Source organism: Vipera berus (genome assembly GCF_964194415.1).
Source record: "Vipera berus genome assembly, chromosome: 12".
Lineage (NCBI taxonomy): Eukaryota > Metazoa > Chordata > Lepidosauria > Squamata > Viperidae > Vipera > Vipera berus.
This window is the reverse complement of record NC_138215.1, coordinates 18,500,833-18,523,971: the sequence shown is the minus strand read 5'-3', so window position 1 is coordinate 18,523,971 and position 23,139 is coordinate 18,500,833. Positions and strand designations below refer to the sequence as shown.

Here is a 23,139-nt window from a genome sequence, read left to right as displayed (position 1 = left end):
GGATCATTGCTTCAACGATCTAGTTTTCTGACATAGAAAAAGCAACTTTTAAAGCAGGATCTTTTTTTTTTATTAGCATATAAAAACAGTTGGTTTTTTTCTTAAGAAAAAACATACACACATTGTTATAAAAGGAAAGCATTTGATTTAATTGTTGAAGATTAAATCTTATTCGTTCTTTTGTGCGGAGAGTTCCCTGTACCGGGCTGGTTTTCTTCCCACGATCAGAAGTTTGAGGGGTGGCAACTATTCAAAACTGCAGGAGACCTTTCAGTCCCGCTTGCCAGAACAATGTGAAACCAAAGGCATTTTTCTCCCCCAGGTGCAGGTTCTTAAAAGCAGCGTAAGTAACATCCAAGAAATCTGCATAACGCTAAGTTTAAAAGTTGGTCAACGAGGCAAGAAAATATGGTCTCACGAGAGTTCTCAGCTGGTCATCTTGGATCAAAAGCTTGTATTTATCTCCTCGGCTGGAGCATGAAGCGCTCTTCCTGAAGCTCACTGGGGTCCCTCAGTTGGTAATCTTGGGTCCCAAAGCTGCATTTATCTCCTCCATTGGAGCGTGAAGGTCTACCTGACGCTTATGCAAATATCCTTCCGCACTTTAGGAAGCCTTCACCCGTTTAGATCTTGAGATTGCTGGTGCCTTAGCTAAAAAAGGGAAAATTAATAACAGAGGACTTAGTGCAGGGGTTGGCAACCTCGGCTCTTTTATGACTCATGGACTTCAACTCCCAGAATTCCTGGGAGTTGAAGTCCATGAGTCATAAAAGAGCCGAGGTTGCCAACCCCTGATTCCTAGTGGATAGAGACTGGAGGTAGCCCTCATAAACCCCAGATAGGTTATCTTTCTCACTCTGTTTTTTCTGAGCAGGCATTCGCCTCTTCTGTGCTGGAGGTGGTGAACTTAGCAGCAAAGATTCTTGCAAATCAGAAGATGATTTCTGGGATCTGGTCTTGGGACCCCTGGCTCTCTTGCCCACCACACTGCCATCCTCCTTTTCTCGAATCACTCCATCCTCTGGTTTAAGTTTCCTTCTTCCCTTAACTTCTGTCTGAGCAGGACTGCTGCTTGAGTCCGTCCTTGGCTTGCCGGCCTGCAGAGACGGACACAGATGCTTAGAGAAGCCAACCCACCCCTCGAATGAGGTGGATCAAATCCTGAGATCAAAACTTGATCTCGGGCAGAAGAAGAGAGGGACCTGCAGATATCTGAAATGTGGCTCAGTTACGACAGCCAGAGACTCCCTAGTCCCCAAATTCACATTCGAATACGTTGGATCACCAGAATGACATGAAAAATGGAAGTCCCAACTCACTATGGGGAGAACGGCCACTTGAGGGACGCTATCTTAAGTAGGAAAATCACACGGGAACAGGAAGACTTTATTCTTAGAACTGTAGGATCTCTCTGCAGGTAAGACCTTGACATTATGACCAGAAGCTGCCCCAGCAAATTCGTCGTTAATGTGGGGCTGTTCTTAAATGAGGCATCCCACGATCACACCGAATTTTATTACTTATTGTTTGTTTGTTTTGGCCATGGATTAAGCAAATCCAGCTTCCCCCATTGAACTGAGAAGGTCACAAACGGTAAGCACAGGACCACAGGACACGGCAATGCTTGTAAATGCGAGCCGTTTGTCAACTGCCCAAATCGCAATCGCGTGGCCAAGTTCATCCAGTTAACAGATCGAAAAAGCACTAACTTGTGAAATGATCAAATATTGGACTAGGACACGGGTCTGCAACCCGCGGCTCCGGAGCCGCATGCGGCTCTTTCAGACATCTCCTGTGGCTCCCAGTTCTCTGCCATGTGCAGTCCAAAAAAAAAAAGTGGGACTGAAAAAGTTCAACCAATCAATTCAAATATGCAGGGTAGGTGCATATCTTGCCTTGGCTCCACTCTTCAGTCAAACCCTGTTCTGCACATGCGTGCATGTACGCGCATGCGCACACATTTTTTTGCGGCTCCCAGTTTTTCCTTTTCTGAGGGAACCGGTTCCGAGTGGCTCTTTCACTGTTTCAGGTTGCTGACCCCTGCACTAGGAGGTTTCTATCTGCCCCGGTTTTCTTGATCTTTGGAACAATTATCCAGTTCCTTGTTTATTTTTTCTCTCTTTTTTTCCCTTCACTCCGTTTCCAGGGTAGAGGAACTTAACTAATAATTCTGGGAACTTTACCCAGAGAGGCAGAGAAATAGACAAACGAGAGAGACCTTAATGTCTCGGGTAAATAATTTCCCCAGAGAAAGAGATAATATACCTTTACCTTTGAACTCTGCACAGTTTGTTTAGACTTCGTTTGTGCCTTCTTTTTCTGAGATTTCCCCCCTGGGATTCAAAACATCACACACACACACACACACACACACACACACACACACACACACACACACACACAATTAGATCAGTGCCATCTTAATTTCTTAATTAACCACAATGTTATTCTGTGTTCTATGATACAGGAAGAAAAGGTGATTTCTTAGAGACATGTTTCTAGCTTAGGTTTGTTTTCCAGCAGAGAATTTTAATCCCCAGATCCTTTAATCAGAAAAGCTAGCAGTGAAATCTGAAATTTTCTGGCTGCAAGTAGAAGTTGCCTGGAACTGAGATCTTAGCAAATACCTTTGATGACAGCCTACATGCTGCTGTATGGGGCGTGGGGGGGGGGAGAACACACTTTCTCATTTTCTCTTTTCCTTAAATGTAAAAATGGAGCTTACCTTTTGGGGTCAGGGGTCCAGGGTCTCCCTATATGGAAGAAAAATAATTCAGGTTTTTTGGAACAGAGTTAGGCCAGGTTTGCTATATACAGGTGCTGATCATCCAATAGCAATAATAATAATAATAATAATAATAATAATAATAATAATAATAATAATAATAATAATAATAATAATAATAATAATATAATATAATAATAATAATAATAATAATAATAATAATAATAATAATAATAATAATAATAATAATAATAATAATAATAATAATAATTTTATGTATATACCGCCCTTCTCCCGAAGGACTCAGGGCGGTGAACAGCAATAGCCCTTAGACTTATATACTGCTTCACAGTGCTGTACAACCCTCTGTAAGCAGTTTACAGAGTCAGCCTCTCGCACCCCCAACAATCTGGGGTCCTTATTTTACCAACCTCGGAAGGATGAAAGGCTGAATCAACCTTAAGCCGGGCAGGATCAAACTGCTGGCAGTGAGCAGTGCAGTGCTGCAATCTAAACACACAACTCCAGCTTGTAGTGAAAACACACATCAACATGCAGGGGAGGGTTGGACTAGATGACCTACAAGGTCCCTTCCAACTCTGTAATTCTGTTGTTGTTCTGTTAACATATATAACATGTCAGAGCATGCATAGTCTTATTGCGCTGAGATAACCCAGGAGTAAACACAGTGGTCTATATCAGGGGTGTCAAACTCAATTTCATTGAGGGCCGCATCAGCATTGCGGTTGCCCTCAGGGGGCCGGGTGGGTATGGCCAGGGTGGGCGTGGCCTACTGGGTGGGCGTGGCCAGCTCTACATCGTTGGCATCAAGGGTGCCTATGGGGGCCTGGGCAGGAGTGGGACAGATCTGAGGGTCTCTGGCAGAAGGAGGGTCTCTGGGCCAGGGCCAAGGCAGTGGGGGCCGTTCTCTCACTGTTTCCAGGATGGCTTTGCGGGCCACATGAAACCACTTTACGGGTCGGATCCGGCCCCCGGGCCTTGTGTTTGACATGTCTGGTCTATATTAAATGGTGGTTTATCTTACACTATCTACAATCTCATACGCCGGGAACAATATCCAACACACAACAGGAAACAGAAGAGAGAACAAGTCTGCGGAGCCTTCCTTTCTATACAACGCTGTTAGCCACGCCAGCAGGTGAGAATGGTTGCGTTTATGCACAACACACTAAGGCAGATATTGGTGCAGCCTTCAAACCAAGGCAAAGATGGCTCCATCATCTTACCTAAAGGGCAAACGTTGCTTGTCGCCTGTATCCCTACCTGGAACCAGATGGTCCTGCCATTAGCATCACGCAAGGATTTCATGCCCGGAACAGAGTAACAGTGAAGCCACTCTTCAAAGATGGCAGAATCTTCTCGGTTGGTGGGGTCATATCCCTTGCCACCTCCTAGGTGAAGACAAGCAGAGACATAAATACAGGTAGTCCTTGACTTACAAGAGTTCATTTAGTGACCGTTCAAAGTTACGACGGCACGGAAAAAAAAGGACTTACGATCATTTTTCAGAGTCACGAACTTTTTGCAGCATCCCCTTAATCTTGTGATCAAGGTTCAGAGGCTGGGGCAACTGGCTTGTACTTACGTCTGTTGTGCCCCAAGGTCATGTGATCCCCCTCTTGTGACCTTCTGACCAGCAAAGTCCATGGGGAGGCCAGATTCAGATAATCAGCGGGTTATTAAGTTATTATAACTTATGAACTGCAGGGATCCACTTCCCACGTGTGGCAAGGAAGAAAACGTCTCACAACCACAGAGGTTTGGGGCTCCACTGTGACCGTGACATACCTCCACAACGGAGCCCAGTGTTTCCACCGCTAAGCAAAGCGTTTCTTAAGTGAGTTTGGCCACATGGTACGACCTTTTGGCCCCGTTTGTTAAACAAATCACTGCAGTTCTTAAGGGGATCTGGCTTCCCCCATTGACTTGGCTTCTCGGAAGCCCGCTGGGAAGGTTACTAATGGTGATCGCGTGACCCCGGGACACTGCAACAGTCAGAAATACATGCCAGTTGCCAAGCATCTGAATTTTGATCACATGTCCATGGGGAGGCTGCAATGGCCTTAAGGGTGAAACCTGGGCACACGTCATCTTTTTTTTCCAGTGTCCTAACTGCGAATGTCACTATACAAGTCGAGCACTCTCTGTAACTGCCATAAATCTCACCCATCTCAAATGGGGGGGGATCCTTTGGGGGCCCCACCGGGTGCTTACCTAGATTCACGACCTCCATGGGCAACAGGTGACAGATCTCCAGCAAGTCGGGGTTCTCTCGTTTCAATTTCACTTTCTTGCTGAGGGTTGTCCCACCCGAAGCCTGAAATATGGAGACAGGAAGTTGGATAAACAGAAATATTTTCTAAATGGGCAAAAGAAGGGATTCCAATCCGATATCCCTCCGCCTTCCCTTCTTTAGATGAAACTTTATGCAAGTAGTCCTTACGACCATTTGTTTAACGATGGTTCAAAGTTACGGCGGTGGGGAAAAAGGGACTTATTACTGGTCTTCACACTTACTACTGGTGTCACGTGATTGCAATCGGAGTGCTTGGCAACTGGCCTATGCTGCAGCTCGGGATCGCCTGATCACCACTTGGGATCTTCTCAGCCAGTTTCCAACAAGCCAAGTCAACAAGAGAATCTGGATTCACTTACTGACCACACTTGATTCGCTTTAGCACAGGGGTAGGCAACCTTGGCTCTTTTGTGACTCGTGGACTTCAACTCCCAGAATTCCTGAGCCAACCATGCTGACAGAAAAGGGAGAGGTTTCAAATGCTGAGCCATGCTGGCTCAGGAATTCTGGGAGTTGAAGTCCACGAGTCATAAAAGAGCTAAGGTTGCCCACCCCTGCTTTAGCACCTTCAACTGGTTCTCAACATTGCACCACTCTATCCTTTGAGCTTCTAACCTCTTACCTGCAGTCCACGCTGCAGATCTTCCAGAACGGTCCGTGCCTTCTCAAAAGGAGGGATGTTTGATCTAGAAGAAGTCGGAGAAAAGGCTCAGAGGGTATTTAGTAATCATGGTTGGTGCTTCTTGTTTGGACTACTTCAAAGGGTCAGTCTTGCAAGTTTGAAAGTTCCTCTCCCTTCCCTTTTTTTATTCTCTCCTGAAAATGAAGGATGTTAAGTTTGCAGGGTAGGTTGCTAGTAACTGCACTGAAGATGTTACCTAGTTGGGTCATGAAATGTCTGCAAGAAAACAACCAAGCTCAGAGAGCACCAAGGGCCCCACAATTCTCCTCTCCTCCTCTTCCTCCTCCTCTTCACAAACCTCACCCCCTTCTAGCACTGATGATGTTACCTAGTTGAGTCGTGAAAAGTCTGCAAGAAAACAACCAAGCTCAAAGAGCACTAAGGACCCCCACAGCATATATTGCCTGTAACCCCACATCTGGAGCTCCAAGGACAGGATTCCGACTCTAGAAATACATGGAACATCTTTCCAGCTTGAAATCCAGATGCTGTTGTCTCTGTGGTCAATCTGCCTTAACGCAACTTCCAACTTGTTTTCTCCAGATGCTTCCTTGAATCCAAAAAAGGTCTTCTGGATTCTCCAACACAGGACCACAAAGTTCCCTCTGCTTTCCAGCAGACCCCAGTGGAGAGGACCCCCCCCCCAAAAATAAATAAATCACAGACTTACCGGTAAAGAATTTCAGCCCGGAGGTAGTTGCCAACTCCGTTGAAAAACCTCTGGTTTAGCAGAGCCTCACAGATGGGCTTATCAAAGGCCTTGTCCGAGAGATTCCTCAGGATGTTTTCCCTGGAGAGCAAGTCCCGACTTGTTAGCAGAAATATTTGGGATTCTGTGAAGCACAAACTTCCAAGAGCCCCAACCTTTTCAGTTGGAAAAGGTGCAACCAGCCTTAAAGTAGAATGACACAAGAAGATAATCCAACTTGATTTCATTTAGTGTAAAATAAACAAAGGTGGGCAGGCTTCCAAGATGAGACCATCCTTTGAAGTAGACTGCATCAAGAAAGAGACACTACAGAGATCCTTTATTGTAATATAGGCTGTAATAACAGAAAACTTGAAAACTTCTCCCAGTTTCTTTCTGCCCATCATGTACCAAATAAAATCAAAGTGGGCTTTATGTTGAGTTTTTTTCTCATGCTTCTTTCTACCTCCAGGGCAGTGTTTCTCAAACTTGCCAAGTTTTAAGGCGAAGCAAACTTGATACAATGAATCCCAGTTTGGGTTTTAAGAGATAATCTCACGTCACCCCAACCTTCTCCAATCTGGCTCCTTCTAAATCTGTGCTGTTACAATCCTCGTCTCTCCAGCTGTTAGCTGGTGGATGATGGGAGTGTATTCCACATCTTCTTGAGGGCCAATCACAAGATTTCCTTCCTGCTATGCCCATTCATGAAAATAAAATAAAAAAACCCTCATTTTTAACTCCAAGGACATCAAGCAGTTGAAACGTACATACAAACCAGGCCTTGGGTAAGGAGGCAAGCGAGTTGGGAGGTAGCTCCTCACCTGAATTGTTCATACTCCAACATCACGCAAGGCCCTCGGTCCGGTTGCCAGGTGCCTTCCACCTCCCACTTGCCAAAACGCCGGACGTCCACGTAGCAGAGAACTCTGAGTGGCTTCTCTTGGGTATAGAACCGCAAGTGAGCGTGTTTGGGCATGTCGGAAACTGGGACCAGTTTGAAATTCCCACTCATGCCAAAACGGAACACAATATCCATAGGGGGCTCTTTCGAAGCCTCCCGTTTAATCGGGCTCAGAGTGAGCTTCAGTTCTTTGCCCCGGGAGACAGCCGAGATGAGGTATCCATCGCTCTCAAAAGGCACCTCCGGATTTTTGCTAACTTCGGATTTTTCTACCTTCCCCGTAAATGTAATTCCTGCACACACTGCGTTGATGTATCTGGAGGCTAGAAAGAGCTCTGGGCCCTCCGGCATCCTAGAAAAACAGGAAAAAAGAGGAGGAAGAGAGACTTAAGGGTAGGTAAAACCACAGGAGAAAAGCATCAACAGGCATGTTTTCATGAGTCATTATTTCCTTGTTATATAATCTTGTTTTTATTGTATTGCTTCCAGAGTTGAAAATGTGTGTGTGTGTGTGGGGGGGGAGAAATGCATTTCACCACCCTCTTTTTCATCCAATATGCACTGAGGACCCCTGAAAATCCCTCCCACCCAGACACCCATCCCCCTGGCCATCTGCCAAGTCAAAATCATTTCCCAGCTATTGGAAGATATTTGCAAATATGTAAAACAATGCCCTTCTTCTATTATTTATGTGTTCTAAAAATGCACTTTTAGGACACGTATTTTAATGAAAACTAGTTTTTCATGACACCTATTTTATTTACCTTTGTCTCACCTGGGTTTTCCTATTGTTACCTTTACACAATGCAGGAAATAAATGTTCCACCCAAGATTTTGTTTGTCTGGGTTTGTTTTTTTTTACTCAGTATCAATAAACAGAACCGGTACAAATTAAAAGGTCCACCATTTTTAAAAGCAGGAAGGGGTTTTATGAGCAAAAAAAAAAGCTTAAACTTCAAAGTTTTAGGCTAAAATACAATTACAGTTCAGCTGTTGGCTGATTGGCGAGTCAGCCTCTTCCTTGTCCCTGCAGGTGTAACTCCTGCAGGTGTAACTCACCTGAGCCTAAAAGGAGGGACTGGCAAAAGGGGAGGGCAGAGAAAGGGCACCAAGCAGCGCTCCCGGCCAGAGCCCACTCGCTTCAACCAGCCCAGAAGCCACGCGCTGCCCTCTTCCCCTAACGCAGGGAACCGCCCCCCTCTGCTCCTATTGGTTGAGAGGAACCCCCGAGCATCTTGGGAGCTGTAGTTTCCGAGGGGCGCACCCACGCTTCTGGGATAAGGGCTTAGCACACCGAGGTGCACGCGTGGGATATTTTTTGTGCAAACGGCGGCGGTCGTGAATTTTTTGCAACCAGGGGAGGGGAGGAATCGGGCACCGAGCTTCTGGCGTGGATTTGACAAAGATGGTTTTAAAGCAATCGTTTTAATATTAATATTAAATATTAAATGCTACTATATAGTGCAACATCGAAGTGCAATATTAGGGGCAGCGCAATGGTGAATAGAGCGTGAAGGGTGTATATATAATGTATGTTTTTACTTGTTTTTGTGTGTACTAAAACCCTGTGGACAGCATTTAATTTCGTTGTAAGTTACACAATGACAATACATCTATTCTATTCTATTCTATTCTATTCTATTCTATTCTATTCTATTCTATTCTATTCTATTCTATTCTTTCCCACAGATTAATTCATAGTATTAAAAGTTATTGTATAGTTATTGTATTGTATAGTTCTTCTATCCAAAAGAGACTCTAGCTCAGCACTGATGTTACCTAGTTGGGTCATGAAATGTCTGCAAGAAAACAACCCAGCGGAGACAGCACCAAGAACTCCACAGTTCAATTCTGAGCTGCAAATATTCTCTTTTATTAGAATCTGGGCAGCAGGCAAACATAGTAACAATTAAGACCATTATCACAAGGCTAAACAAACAATACTATAAAAAAATCTGAAAGATAATGAGAGAAATAATCATAAACATCAATAACAAAAAATATATAAAAACGTAAGACGCCTCCCCCCAATAGAAGAACAGGCATCATTTAAACCTATAAAACCACTTGGGAGGCTCCTCCTGGGATACCCAGGGTTGATATTGTTGTCAATGCTGAGTGTGACAGGGGCGAAAGATGGGTACTGCCTTTAGGACTGAGCAAATCAAATGCCCACTTATTTATTCATGTATTTGAGATATAACAGCTTTTCAGGCAGGAGATCCAAGAAGCTTCCTTCAGCCTTTTTCCCCCCATAGCAACAACCCGGTGAGGTAGGCTGGGCCGAGAAGCAACTATCCAAACCTTACAGACCATAGTTAAGTTTCTGTGGGTATGGAAGTAATTGAACCTGGATTTCTCTGGTCCTTGTTCAAATGCTTTACACTATTAAGCCAGGAGGTGGCTGGCTTGAACAACTGAGTGACGGCATTTGATTTAAACCAGCGTATGTCAACCTCAGCAGCTTTTCAGATGTGTGGACTTCAGCTCCCAGAACTCCTTAGCCAGGATGTATGGAGTCAACACCCAGAATGCTGGCTGGAGAATTCTGGGAGTTGAAGTCCACACGGCTGAGAAGTTGCTGAGGTTGAGAAATTCCGATTTCAACTAATTTGCTTATGTGCCTCGCTCGGGACTCAAAACAAACGTCAAACCATTTATTTATCTCACTTCCAGCCCAAAGCAATGAGGCCCCAGCTTTGCCCAATACACAGACTCAACAAAGGTAGCTTTTGCCATATATGTAAGATTTAATTTTCTGCTTTTAATGAAATACCGAAAAAAAACCCCACAAGGCAGCATTTGCATATTTCTGAGGCAGAGCCACAAGAGCAAAACCTGTGCTAGGTTTCCCTTGACAACTGATGCTCAAATGAAAAAACATAAAAAAAGATAGACTTCTCCTAAGGTAGCGGTTGGACGTTTGCGACCGAGATGACCGTATACTACCACACTCCGGATACCCCCCCCCCACACACACACTGGTTTTGCTGGTCTGGCCTATTAGAAAATGGATATTAAGCACATCTGGCTGCTTTACTCGCATCTTGTAGGCTGGGAGATCACTATCCAGTGGAGACATTTTGGTCTGTGGTCAAAATGAAGCTTCTTCTGACTAGACCTGATAGCATCCGGAGTGCCTTAGTCGAGGGTTTTCATGATGGCTTGAGCCTGTTTTAGTTCTGAGGGAAAATAGGAGGTTAAAAGAAAAAGAACGGAATATAACGACAAATATAAGTGGCCTAAAAGACCACATGCCCCCAGGAGCCAGCAAGAATCACACAAAAATGTAATAAAATAAATATATCCCTTTGCTCCCGTGAAATGTCTTAATTTCAAAGGTTTTGCTTTATGTCTTGCCAGGAATGATATTAAGCAGACCAAGGCCAGGACAGGGATGTCTCTGGGATGCCATAAAATGGGTCATCCTGAACAATTTTCACCAGGATTCTACTGCAACCCTGTTCAGATTCTTAAAGAACACACCGTAAGGTTTGTTCCTTTTTAAAATAGGTATCTTTCCGTGCTGTGTGTGATAAAGCAGTCTCGACCTCTGGCTTCTGTTTCCTCTACAAAGTGGTACCCATTACGATGACTAGAAAGAGGCAGATGGAAAGGTAAAGGATTGAGACTGCTGTGGTTGGAGATTTTAAAAGAGAAATTGGATTGTTTTGCCTCTTTAAATAGAGCTAAGGGATTTCCTGATGCCTTTCTGGTTATAAGGCTCTGGCAGACACAAGCAACCACCTCCAAGCTGTAAAAAATATATAGCTCCTCACCAGCAAGTAAGACGCGAAACTTTTCAGCCGACAACGTCATTGCCACAGGCTCGGTCACCTTCCGGTCAACATCTTTCACATTCAGCTTGAGGTGAACGACAGATTCGTTGACCTGCCGGAGCTCGCTAGAACTAAGTGTATAATCCACTCTCCATGAAACAGAATCCAGGCAACTCACTGCAGGCAGAAAAAAACAAAAACAAACGTTTAGGCACATCGTTTGTGCAAGATGCTAGTCCTCTTGAATGTGCCAAGAGCATGGCTAAGGAATTCACCCAGTCATAGGTTGCAGCAGCTTCCAAAATCTACTGCAATTTTTATTATTGCTGAGTGCCCCAAATGCGGTCATGTGACTAGAGGTGGGTCTAGGCATCAAAACTTTGAATCTGGGTCGTAAATCTCTTTTTAAGGGTCTGTCATAACTTCAAACATTCGCTAAATGTCTGGTCATAAATAAATCAAGGACTACGTATACTCCCAGTCTAAGAAGAGCAGCTTTGTGTGAAAATTCCAGTCTAAGAAGAGCAGCTTTGTGTGTTCCTTGACAGGGCGGTTCAGCCTTGTTGGCATTTTACAGAATCTTTCTCCAATCAATCTGTAAGCCTCTCCCTTGGGGTGCTGAGAAATCTTCCCATAAGAAAACAAAAACATCTCAGCCCAGTGGGGAAAAGGATGCAGAGGACAGTTTTCCTAAAGTGAGCGTTCGTTTTGTCACCGGCAAAGGAGGTTGACTTACATCTCAGACTGCACTTCCTCAGGCTATCCTGGAGAGAGCTCTGCTTCTCTTCGTAAGACCGGCACAATCCTGCAGCATGCTCTGCAACCAAAACATCCACTAAGTCAGGGGTCTTCAAACTTGGCCCTTTTATGTCTTGTGGACTTCAACTCCCAGAATTCCTTAGCCAGGCACGTGTGCCTGGCTGAGGAATTCTGGGAGTTGAAGTCCACAAGTCATAAAAGGGCCAAGTTTGAAGACCCCTGCACTGTTAAGCTACGAGTCCAAATCTTCTGGCCATTTAAACCCATTTAATCTTGTCCTCCTCTAAAAAAAATAAAAATCCACCAGTTAGATATGAAAAATCCTGAACGCAACTTTTCAAGTTATTTGGAATTCTACTTCTATTTTTGGCTTCATTCATATAGCGCAGGGGTGGTGAACCTTGGCTCTTTTATGACTTGTGGACCAACTCCCAGAATTCCTCAGACAGCCAGCATGCCTGGCTCAGGAATTCTGGGATTTGAAGTCCAGAAGTCATAAAAGAGCCAAGGTTCCCCAACCCTGGTATGCCTAATTTCATTCTCCCACTGGCTTCTAACTCAGTCAACTTCTAAAGTTTCATTTACGGTTAGAGGTAGTTCTGAGGAACCGTTAACATTTTGCATTTTTAAAAGCAATAACCCCCAAAATCACCTTTGGGCAGCCCCAGCTGTTGAAGTTCACTGGAGAGAGACTCGGAGTCCACGTTATATTTGGCGGCACTGGAGAGAATAAAGTTGAGAACGGCAACGGTGGCTTTCACGTCTCCAATTTCTGCAGCAGAAAAGAAAGGAAATATAATTATCTGAGCTTCAGACTAACACATGTTATTGAAAAGGATGTAAGTGATTTATGCTAGCTGGGGAATTCTGGGAGTTGAATTGCAGACATCTTAAAGCTGCTAAGGTAGAGAAACACCACTCTATCTGTAGCCCAAGGCCATGAATGGCTCCAAAACTGTGTAGGTTTGTTGAAACTACTATCATTTTGTTGAAAATTTACCTATTTGGGATCCACACTTTGGAAAAGAATGTAACCAGTCTATGTCAGTATCATGACTGGCTGGGGAATTCTGGGAATTGAGGTTCACATATCTTAAAGCTGTCAAGGTTGAGAAACACTCGTCTCTGTACTTTGGAATGAACATGTAAGGCAGAGATACTGTACAGGATCTGCCATATTTTTCTGGATGCTTGGAGATGACCAATTTTGCAAGTCTCTTGCCAAAAGATACCACTTGAAGTAAGGAACCACAGCACTTTGCGTGCACACCCCATGCGCAAATTTGCTTTCAGCACCAATACTAAACTCAGGAAATAAATGCAACCCCAATTCTCAATTTTCAGTTGAGAAATGTTGGCAGGATAGGAAATGGCTTAGCTGTATCCTAACTTAGCCTTTGAACATAGAAGGGAAGGACACTCACCAAACCTGGCATCCAATGTTAACTTCAGGATTTTGTCATACTGAGAGAGACAAAAGAACAATTTCTAGTTTAGCTCAGCTCAAACTTAACATTGGGGAAGTCCCAACAGCAGTAAGGTTTTTTTTTATTCATCACAGAATTTTCAATTTACAGAACACCTTTTGGGAGCCACTAATCTAAGCACTCAATTGCCATGGAAACACAATTATGAATGGGGGCAACTGATTTGTGAATCTATCATTTAAAAAATAACGTTCCACAGGTTTAATCGGAAAGTGCTTCTCTTACCGATTCTGGATTTATGCAAACCATGTCTGGCAAGTATCCAGAAAAGAGATTGAGAATGAACTCACGTCAATACCCTCTCCAAGCACATCTTTCAGAACCTGGGCACAGATCAGCTTGAGTTTCACCGAAGACTGGAAAAAAGACAAAAAATGTGTCATAACCATCATCTTCGGGGGTTTTTTAAATCCTCCCATGGAAAACGGTAGTTGTCAGACCAAATCTTACAATGGGGCAAAACCAGCTTCAGGTAGGTAGTAAAGTGCCAGCAACTCCCATACCTTAAAATAATTAAAATATTCATGGAACTCAAGGGGAGAGGGGGGGGGGAAATCACTTACTATTTTAGCCAAAGTACTAATTTCTGCCAAGACCCAGTCAGGACAGTCCAAATCTCCACAGAATCGAAACCTCTGGCAGGAAGAAAGAAACATTTGAGTATTTTTCAATCACAGCAATTTTAAGATGGGTGGATTTCAGCTCCCAGAATTCCCCCATCTAGCATGCATGGACTCCCAATTCCCAGAATTCTCCATCTAGCACCCATGGACTTCCAACTCCCACAATTCCTCCAGCTAGCATGCATGGGCTGCCAGAAATCCCCCAGCCAGCATAAGTGGTATACGGTTTCCTGCCTGAGCCGGGGGTTAGACTAGATGACTTACAATGTCCCTTCCAACATCATCATCATCATTATTATTATTATTATTATTATTATTATTATTATTATTATTATTATTATTATTATTATTATTATTATTATTATTATTATGTTGTTGTTGTTGTTGTTGTTGTTGTTGAATTCCCAGAATTCCCCCAGCCAGCATAGGTGGACTTCAACTCCCAGAATTTCCCCCCAGCCAGCATAAGTGGACTCCAACTCCTAGAATTCAAGCTGGCTGGGGGAATTCTGGGAATTGAAGTCCACCCATTTTAGAATTACTAAGATTTTGCACTCTCCTCTAATCCTTTAAAATAGGGGTCTTCAAACTTGGCCCTTTTATGACTTGTGGACTTCAACTCCCAGAATTCCTCAGCCAGGCTCGCTGGCTTGAGGAATTCTGGGAGTTGAAGTCCACAAGTCATAAAAGGGCCAAGTTTGAAGACCCCTGCTTTAAAATGCCCCCCATTTCCCGCCTTGCTAGCAATAAAACTCCCCCCTCCCCCCACGCCTCCCCCAACTCACCATCTTCCCTTGAACTGAGCGACAGCCGCCTCCCTCTACAAAGCGAGTCACCTGACTTCTCCTTTCTACCCAATCTCTGAAGAGCTCCCCTTGTATCAGCTGACTTCCTTCTAGCCAATCCGTGAAAAGCTTCTTTTTTTTCCAGCTGTCTGCTTTCTAGCCAATCCCTGAAGAGCTTCCCCTTATTTACTTTTTTCTGGCCAATCCCTGAAGAATTTTCTTTTTTCTTTTTTTAGTTTGCTTCTTCTAGCCAATCCCTGAAGAGCTTCCCTTGTAATCAGCTGACCGTGAACAAGTCAGCTGACCGTCAGAGGCTCTTGCTTCTTGCTGTAGTAGCGACACGTGTTCTCCTGTTGGTCGTGGGACCTGCAGATGTTTAAAAGAGCTAATGCGTGTCTTAATCCTTTTTTCAGCCTTTACTTCAAAATCTCGCCTTGCGTGTCTAATCACACTTGGTCAAAACAAAACTATTCTGTTGTATTTGAAATTACTGGGCTTCTCTGCAGCATTTTTTAAAATCAGAGCCCTTATTCTGCTTTTCACTGTAGTCTTCCTCCCAAATCTGCAAAATAAATCCGTTTCAATATTTTAAGCTGTTTTTAATGTTCTTTAGTTCTGCAGGCAGCCCAGAATTCATTGGAGCTGGTTGGGCAATACATTTAAATAAATGAGTAAATTTGCAGCATGATAAGAGGAGCTGGTAATTTTGAGGGGTAAACTTTAAAATAGGAAATGAGAGTCAATGGACTAGTTTGTTCTCAAGAAACCTAGTTTTCATCGTTCAGTTAATTTGTGTTTTATTTACAAGGCAATTCTATTAAGTGATATTAAAGATTTAAGCTAAATATACTTAGCATATACCCAAATGTTTGATTTAAACCACAATTAACCAAGTTCACACATGGCCTTATTTTTTAAACAACTTTGAAGCAAGTCATATCCTAACATAACATTAGACCACAACCTTAGGAGGACCCATAGAGGACTGAATGGGAGTTATAAGAAAGTATCTTTGCAATCTTAATAGTGAATGCAACTCTTGAATCACCCCTTGTTCTTCAGGCTCAGTTGCAGCCTTGAAAAATCAAGCCTTACTTCATTTAAGAGCAGGGAGGTGTGATGGTTATGTGAAGTCCGAAGGAATTCTGTATAATTTTTTTGAAGAGAGCACAGTCCTAGCAGGTACAAATCACCTAATCTTTGGTTTTGATGCTTCCGAGATGTTTTCTATGCAAGCACCATTATGTTTTCCCCCTCAACCTTGTTCAATAAACAAGTCTTTTTTACACCTTGATTTGTTTATTTTAACTTTCTTCCACATTGCATAACATCTTAAGAAAAATTAGAACGTCTTTTTCTAGTACAAAAGATTCCTAGAGTGGTCAGGGCCAAGCTTGTAGTAAGGGCTATCAGGATGATGCCCACCAGCATCCAAGGAATTTGGAAAAATCCTGTAAAAAACAAAACAAAACAGAACAGTACTGAATTCTCTTAAACAGCTTTTTTTTTGCAGTGAAAATGAAAAGTAAAGAATATCATACACAGTAGAAAAGAAAGAGCTTAACATTCTGGATTCCTTTCCCTTCAAACCTAAAGAGTGCAACTTAATGATAAGCAAGTGCCATTGAGGTGACTTTTATCCCAAATTTCTGCTTGGAGAATCTCCTGCTACTGTCAAAGGTCTTAACAAAAGTTCCATGTGAATTTATAATTGGGCGAGATTGTTGCCAGTCTGTTGAAAGAATAAGGGGAACTTCAACCAATTCCATTCTTCTGGCTCCAAGTCAAACAATTATATAGAATTTCACTGAAATTCATACAGTTAATACTAAGTCTAGTGAGGGTAATGGTTGCAGACTGTCAGATCAAAAGATTGTAATCACACAGAAAATTTCTGGGGCCTGTTGCAGCCCCAAGGTTACAAAAGCCACGCACCTCTGACTTAGCAAGTGGTGTGAATATATCCGGTTATGGTTTAGTCATCAAATCATGGATTAACACAATGCTTGAACTCCACAATTAACATGTTACAGTACCATGTTCTGCTGAGAAGACCAAATTCTTATTCTGATTATCAGGAGGAGTTCTGGAAGTCATGTACGAGTCAAGAATGAGGATGGGACCGAGCATCACGTCAGCATCTGCCTCCTTTGATTTATCTGCACGAGAACAAGATTAACAACCAGTTTGGTGTAGTAGTTAAAGCATCAGACTAGAAACTGGAAGACTATGAGTTCTAGTCCCAGCTTAGGTACAAAGCCAATTGGGTGACCTTGGGCCAGTCACCTTCTCTCTGTCTTAGAAAAGAGTCAATGACAAACCACTTTTGAGAAACCTTGCCAAGAAAACTACAGGGACTTGGTCCAGGCAATCTCCGAGAATGTGACATGATTGACCCTCTTCTAATATTTCCAGAAGTAGAACAGTTACTTCTGAATATCATTCAAGGAAATAGTTCTCTTCTTATGCCGCCTAATCTTGATTACATACCCAATTTAGCAGCCACGTCTCTGCCCAATCTTCTTCCCCATCTGTCCCAGATGGCTTGACCGGTAGTTCGAACACAATTCTGGGTTTCACAACAAGAGCAAATATCTGCTGTTCCTTCAACTGGAACCCAGCTGTGGTGAAAAAAAGGGAAACATTTCCTGTAAGGTTGCGCCTATATAATGAGAATTCATCCAATACTTTCCCCTCTTAATAGACCAAAGGATGGATACCTGGCTATATCCTAAATTACTGGTAGTTAATTTCTTAGGTTCAACCATTGATCTACTTAGCCTAAGAGCAATTGGGCTTACAAGTTTGTTAAGTTGGAACCCAGGTTGGTTTCTGCTTAATGAACTCCGCCATCTGTGGTTTATGCAAACCTCTTAAGTTCACCATATGCAAAATATCCTTACTCTATTTGTACCAAGCACAGCTAACCCCTCTATAACAAATGTTAATATTTTGAATGTCATTTAATAAGTTAAGCCTTAACCTCTTAAATGACTTATTCAAAATATTAACGTTTGTTATAGAGGGGTTAGCTTAAGGGGTAAGAGAAAAATCAGGCATATGAACTAGTATACAAAGTTGAGATTTCTAATAGGTTCACCTATCAGGACACTCACTTATGGAATACGTGTTCAAATATGGAAAAGTGTGTTCTTCAAACCACTGTATGAAGCCGAGAAGGTCATTACTGTTTATAAATTAATCTCTCTTGGAATCAGAACAGTATGCAATAGCCAGTTAGGTTAGAAACAGATTTCCAAACAATTGGTGTGTAGCTCAAAACAAGATAATCACTAAGTCTTCCAAAATAAAACGAATCTAAAACATTTTTCTCCAAAGAAGCAGATAAATTATATCAAAGGAACTAGTTGCATGTTCCCATTTCGGTCGACTAACCCTACTAAGGTCCTCCTATAATGACACATGGCTTAGCACAGTGGCATCACCCTGTAGGAATGTCCGTTTGCTTACCTGTTACTAGCCTGATGGAAGGAGCAAGCTTTGTTCTCAGGATCAGGGGCTTGAGTAGCCGCAGCGACTTTCAAATGACAGGTGATGTAGATCTAGGAACAAGATAAAAGGTGGTTTAAGCTAGGTTACGGCATGACGAAGAGTGAAACTTCAAAAATATGGCTGCTCAGCCCTGGGCTTCAGAAGAAAACCTCTCACCAGATCTCGGGGGTCTTCGCTAAACCGGAAGACATCTACTGTGAATTGGAGGATGTCGTCCCTGAGCCTTGGTGTTAAGAAGGTTGAGCTGGAATCATCTCTTCCATCTACCAGGCAGCTGGAGGACACAACACCCGTCAACAATGCTTCCTGCTATTGACACACTTGGTTACACATTAGTGCACTCGGCATTTTAGCGTGCTTGTGCAGACAACAGGCCTATCTGAACCTCGTGTTTCAATGAAATTGCGAGTCTGTTCTTTAGCCCCAAAGCTCCCAGTATGGCCCAGAAATTGTTGTCCCCCAAACTGTCTCCAAAACCTGGTGTCGAAGCCAATGGATCACCAAACAGAAGGTGTGAGAGAATTATTTTGGTACCAAGAAATAAGGACGCTGGCTTTGAAAGCAGCCAAGGCCAGTTTTACAGCATTTTTTTACAGTTGAAGTTGAATCATAATACATCCCTTTGCCCTCCTCCTAATAATGCCCTTGCCTATCCCAGATCACGGCTATCTTGCAAAGTTTCTAGTTCTATGTTCTAGCTATGTGGTTTGGGGTTTTTTTTCTTGCAAGTGAGCTATTTTGCATCCAACATCCTGGTTAAGTGGTTTCTGACCCATACCTCCCCTGCCCTCTTTCCACCGCAGCCCCCCTCGTAATGCTATCAAGTATTGGCAACTGTTAGGAAGCTTGTATTGCAAATCCCCCTATTACACTGGACAGTAAGCAGGATGAAAGAAAAGCTTTTTTTCTCGCTTGTTTGGAGGCCGTGACATGAAGACAAGAGAAAATATTTCTCTCAGAATTCATATTATCTCCACATACGTTCCTTCCTCTGATCCCCCGGGACCTCATCTGTTTGTGTATTCCTTCATCTGACCCTTCAAAATGACCAGGGGAAACCACATTCCCTGCTGGATTACACCGAAACACAAATGACACACAAGGGGTAGACAACCTTGGCTCTTTTATGACTCATGGACTTCAACTCCCAGAATTTGCATAGCTGGCTCAGGAATTCTAGGAGTTGAAGTCCATGAGTCATAAAAGAGCCAGGGTTGCCTACCCCTGCACAAGGGGATAGATAGAAACCAAAGCAATCAACGCCATCACTTCAAGTTAAAATATAATTTTTATGCAATAGAGAGAGAAAAGCAGGTCTGGAGGAGATTTAACAACCCAGCCGTGATAATGGGGGTGAGTTGATGGCTTTCTTTGTGGACGCAAGCATAGAACAAGAACTTCCTTGCAAGTACGGGCCAGAAGGCAAAAGATAAAAAGGGAAGAACCCGATTCTTCATACAAATTTAGCAAGCTTCATGAGGGGTTCTTGAGCTTGTTTTCTTGCAGACATTTCATCACCCAAACTAGGTTACAGCAGCATCAAGGACCCCTTATTTCAACCGAAATGTTCTCCTTTATTAGCAATTTTCATATGTAAGCAAGGATATTGCTCCTGATGGTCATTCTACCCCATAGTGATGACCATTTTAGGTGGACATAGTGCAATTTTGCTACTGAACAAGCAACTTTAAGATCTCTAGGAGCAGTGAGTTCTCTCACATAAAAACGTTCAGTGCAAGTGTGAAGAGAGATAGTTAGAATTCTTACCCCTTGAAATCAATGATGGGATAGCGGGGACTGGAATCTGCCTCTGGGCTCAACGTGGCCACACAGCTGTCAACAAAGAGCCGGAGAGGTGTGTGGTTTTCTGCAATTACTTCAGCCTGAATATACATGATTTCTCCCAACTGATAGCCATTGGATGCTCTCTCAGCGCTCCAGTCATCTGAAAGCCAAAACCATCATACCCAACATGGAAGGACTTCTTGGATGCAAGTTTCAACCTAAGTGAGCCCAGTTCAGATCAGGAATGCAACTTGGACAAATAGTTTTTTTTTCTCCCATGCAAACCAATCCTAATTTTTATATTGGCATGTCAAACCATTTTTAAATTTTGTATACCACCGAATCGGCTGCAGTCTTCTGAAATATGCAGAATCCAGAAAGTACACCGATATCTGCATTTTTTCCCAAAGCAATGCGAAAGTGGAATCAATTTTTTTTAACCAACAGTTAAAAAATGGTTTGACTAATGCTAATGTGAAGAAAAAGTTATTTGTGTACAATTAAGGTTTAATCTCACTGGACCCTCGTGTTCCTGAAACTCATGAAAAAATAGGGGGTTTCTGGAAGTGATTATGGGCCATCAAGTCATTTCCAACTCCTAGCAACCACATAAAAAGGAGTACCATTCATCAAACGCAAGGAGAAACGTAGTTTTTCTTCTGCAGAAATAGTTGATGTGAACGGAATCCATGTTGGCTTGATTTCATTACTGCTTACATTGTTTCTCCTGGAAATAAAGACAGGTAAAGTCTCCAAAAGAGAACAAGTGATTTAGTGGTTTTTTTCCCCCCACCAGGGCTAGTCTCAGAAATCCTGTTGCCTTGGGTGAAGAAAATGATACGCTATTTCACCCTCTAGAACAGGGTTCTTCAAACTTGGCCCTTTTGTGACTTGTGGACTTCAACTCCCAGAATTCCTCAGCCAGGCATGCTGGCTGAGGAATTCTGGGAGTTGAAGTCCACAAGTCATAAAAGGGCCAAGTTTGAAGAGCCCTGGAATAGAATATTTATAGCTCAGGATTATGAATTCCTTGATGCATTCCAAGCTTGGTGGTTTTCTAGACACAATCAAACTCATCATCAAGGATTCCACCTAAGTAGCAGGCAAGTCTCTTCCTTCAACCTTGCCAAATTCTGGGTCCATTCTAAGCCATGAATTGGGGTTAATTGGTTTTTCATTTTGTGTCTCATGCTAACTCTGTAACACTGATTTATTCCATGAACCATATGGCGCCATTGCTCTAGCAGCTATGGTAAACTAGTTGGGACCACCAGCTTGAAAGAGATGGCTCAGTTCTTTTATCCAACAGCATGTTCTCATCTCCCACCCCCAAGGTGACCATCTCTCCCCCTAAACCAGGGCTCTTCAAACTTGGCCCTTTTATGACTCGTGGACTTCAACTCCCAGAATCTCTCAGCCAGCATGCCTGGCTGAGAGATTCTGGGAGATGACGTCCACGATCATAAAAGGGCCAAGTTTGAAGACCCCTGCCCTAAACAGTCAAGCCAACCCCACATTTTGGTTAGTTTCATCCTCCGAACTTACCTTGGGTAGTGACACTCAATGGGGACGTCGACTGGGCTGGTTCTTACAATGACACTGTGGGAAGAAGGGGTGGGCTTATAATGGAGACTGATGCTGTAGACCAGAAACTCAGCAGTCATCTAGAGAAAAAGAAGGAAAGATGGGACAAGGGAGATGCAGCAATAAACCAGAAGTGGATTTAGTGCTTGCAATCTACAAGGGGAATTTCTTGGCACGGGAAAAACAACACAGGCTTGCAGAATCTTCCACCCTTACCTGCAAGACACTCCCGCACTCATGAAGATCTACATTGAAAATCACCGTGTTCTCGGCAGCATTGTAGGCCATGGGTTGGCAGCCAGACGGACCCAAACTCAGGTCCTCTATCTGGACGAGTCTCCCGGTGCCAAACAGGTCTCTCTTCACAGTCACCACCACTTGGGCCTCTCCACACTGGACCAGCACAGGTGACAGGAGGGACAAAGCTCGGGCCTGAGAAGCATCTACCCAAGCATAAGGGTAAGTCTCAACTCCAGCAGGTATATAAGGCTGCCTTGCAGGGGCAGGAGTGTTATAATACTCCCAGACATAACCCCAGGGATCCAAGGAGGCCACTTCCCCAATTACCCAACAAACTAAAACAATGGCCAGATTCTGTAACAGTCCCATCCTGTCTGTTCTAGGAAGCCAGAGAAGAAGAGACCAACATCTGCCCAGGATCCTTTTTATTCCAACCCCTGAAGGCCAACCTTCCCTCACCTGGCTGAGATAATCAGGCAGCTAATCAGCTCCCTTTGCAGCCAGTGCAAATCCTGCAAAGCACCCAAAAAATACGGAAGTTTTGCATCTCCTCCAGCTGCAAGAGCTCTGTAGCCAGAGGGAGGGAGGGAGGAAGAAGAGATTAATGTAGGTTAAAAGTTTCAGCCACTCTTCTGAAAGTACTTAGATTTGCATAGGGCCAAAGAGGATTTGAGTATTCCAAAGGTGCTTTTTCCAAAAGGCAGACTTTTTGGTTGTTTTTTCTTTAAGATTTTGCTTCTCATCCAAGCAGCTTTGCACCAGAGAAATTTCATGCAAGCCTGAGAATCGTGTACATGGATGCGATATACTGAAGGGGGGAATAAGGGAGTGTGCAAGAATGATTGATGTCTTTCTTATGATGTAATGGCTCTCTTGTCTGATTTTCATGGGCTAACAAAGTTTATAAGGCAATGCTACCAACTTTAAAAGGTGTGGCACTTCTGGATGTCACTCTGCCAGCGTTCCAGTTTGTTGGCCACCCAGCTGCTTGATTTGATCAAATAAAAGTGCTGCTTGATCAAGAAGTCTCCGCTTGGGTTATCTGATTAAATTGATATGGTATCTCAAGTTCGCGTAAGGAAGTGGGACCGTACACAAGCTACAAATAAACTATGATGGCTCGATGCAGTATCCCTGCTTGGATTTTATAGTAGGCTTCTGCCCACCCCCACCCCCACCCCCCCAAAAAATGCTGTATAACAATGTGGTATTTGTAGGAAAGACAAACAGATCTTATCTTTCCCTTCTTGGCAACCAGAAAATGTCTG

General features: G+C 43.3%; 3 protein-coding genes across 5 annotated transcripts; all 3 read right to left on the bottom strand.

Moving 5' to 3' along the window:
- Window positions 1-46: 46 nt before the first annotated feature.
- On the bottom strand, window positions 47-8,461 carry NEIL1 (nei like DNA glycosylase 1). Its single transcript, XM_081337749.1, has 10 exons — window positions 8,376-8,461; window positions 7,237-7,668; window positions 6,395-6,514; window positions 5,665-5,728; window positions 4,961-5,063; window positions 4,010-4,137; window positions 2,726-2,753; window positions 2,272-2,333; window positions 857-1,097; window positions 47-651 (listed from the first exon to the last, which is right to left on the bottom strand). Exons 2-10 carry the CDS (start codon window positions 7,665-7,667, stop codon window positions 605-607), a joined length of 1,224 nt encoding a protein of 407 aa, XP_081193875.1. The 5' UTR covers window position 7,668; window positions 8,376-8,461; the 3' UTR covers window positions 47-604.
- Window positions 8,462-9,164: 703 nt separating this feature from the next.
- On the bottom strand, window positions 9,165-14,830 carry COMMD4 (COMM domain containing 4). Of its 3 annotated transcripts, XR_014027737.1 has the most exons (9): window positions 14,750-14,830; window positions 13,905-13,976; window positions 13,632-13,697; window positions 13,279-13,318; window positions 12,507-12,626; window positions 11,832-11,912; window positions 11,096-11,272; window positions 10,357-10,498; window positions 9,165-9,198 (listed from the first exon to the last, which is right to left on the bottom strand). XR_014027737.1 is itself a non-coding variant. In XM_081337747.1 (8 exons), the coding sequence occupies exons 1-8, from the start codon at window positions 14,750-14,752 to the stop codon at window positions 10,458-10,460; spliced, it is 600 nt and encodes a 199-aa protein (XP_081193873.1). In that variant the 5' UTR covers window positions 14,753-14,830; the 3' UTR covers window positions 9,174-10,457. The 3 variants fall into 3 exon arrangements, 2 of the variants coding, with proteins under 2 accessions (XP_081193873.1, XP_081193874.1); XM_081337747.1 differs by having other exon boundaries at window positions 9,174-10,498; XM_081337748.1 differs by lacking the exon at window positions 11,832-11,912 and having other exon boundaries at window positions 9,174-10,498.
- On the bottom strand, window positions 14,824-22,240 carry LOC308673408 (zona pellucida sperm-binding protein 3-like; the record flags this gene model as incomplete). The annotated part of the gene is made up of 9 exons (XM_081337033.1): window positions 14,824-15,115; window positions 16,786-16,908; window positions 17,240-17,370; window positions 18,221-18,312; window positions 18,419-18,536; window positions 20,030-20,207; window positions 20,671-20,774; window positions 21,593-21,711; window positions 21,848-22,240. 9 exons carry the CDS (start codon window positions 22,238-22,240, stop codon window positions 15,057-15,059), a joined length of 1,317 nt encoding a protein of 438 aa, XP_081193159.1. The 3' UTR covers window positions 14,824-15,056.
- Window positions 22,241-23,139: the final 899 nt, after the last annotated feature.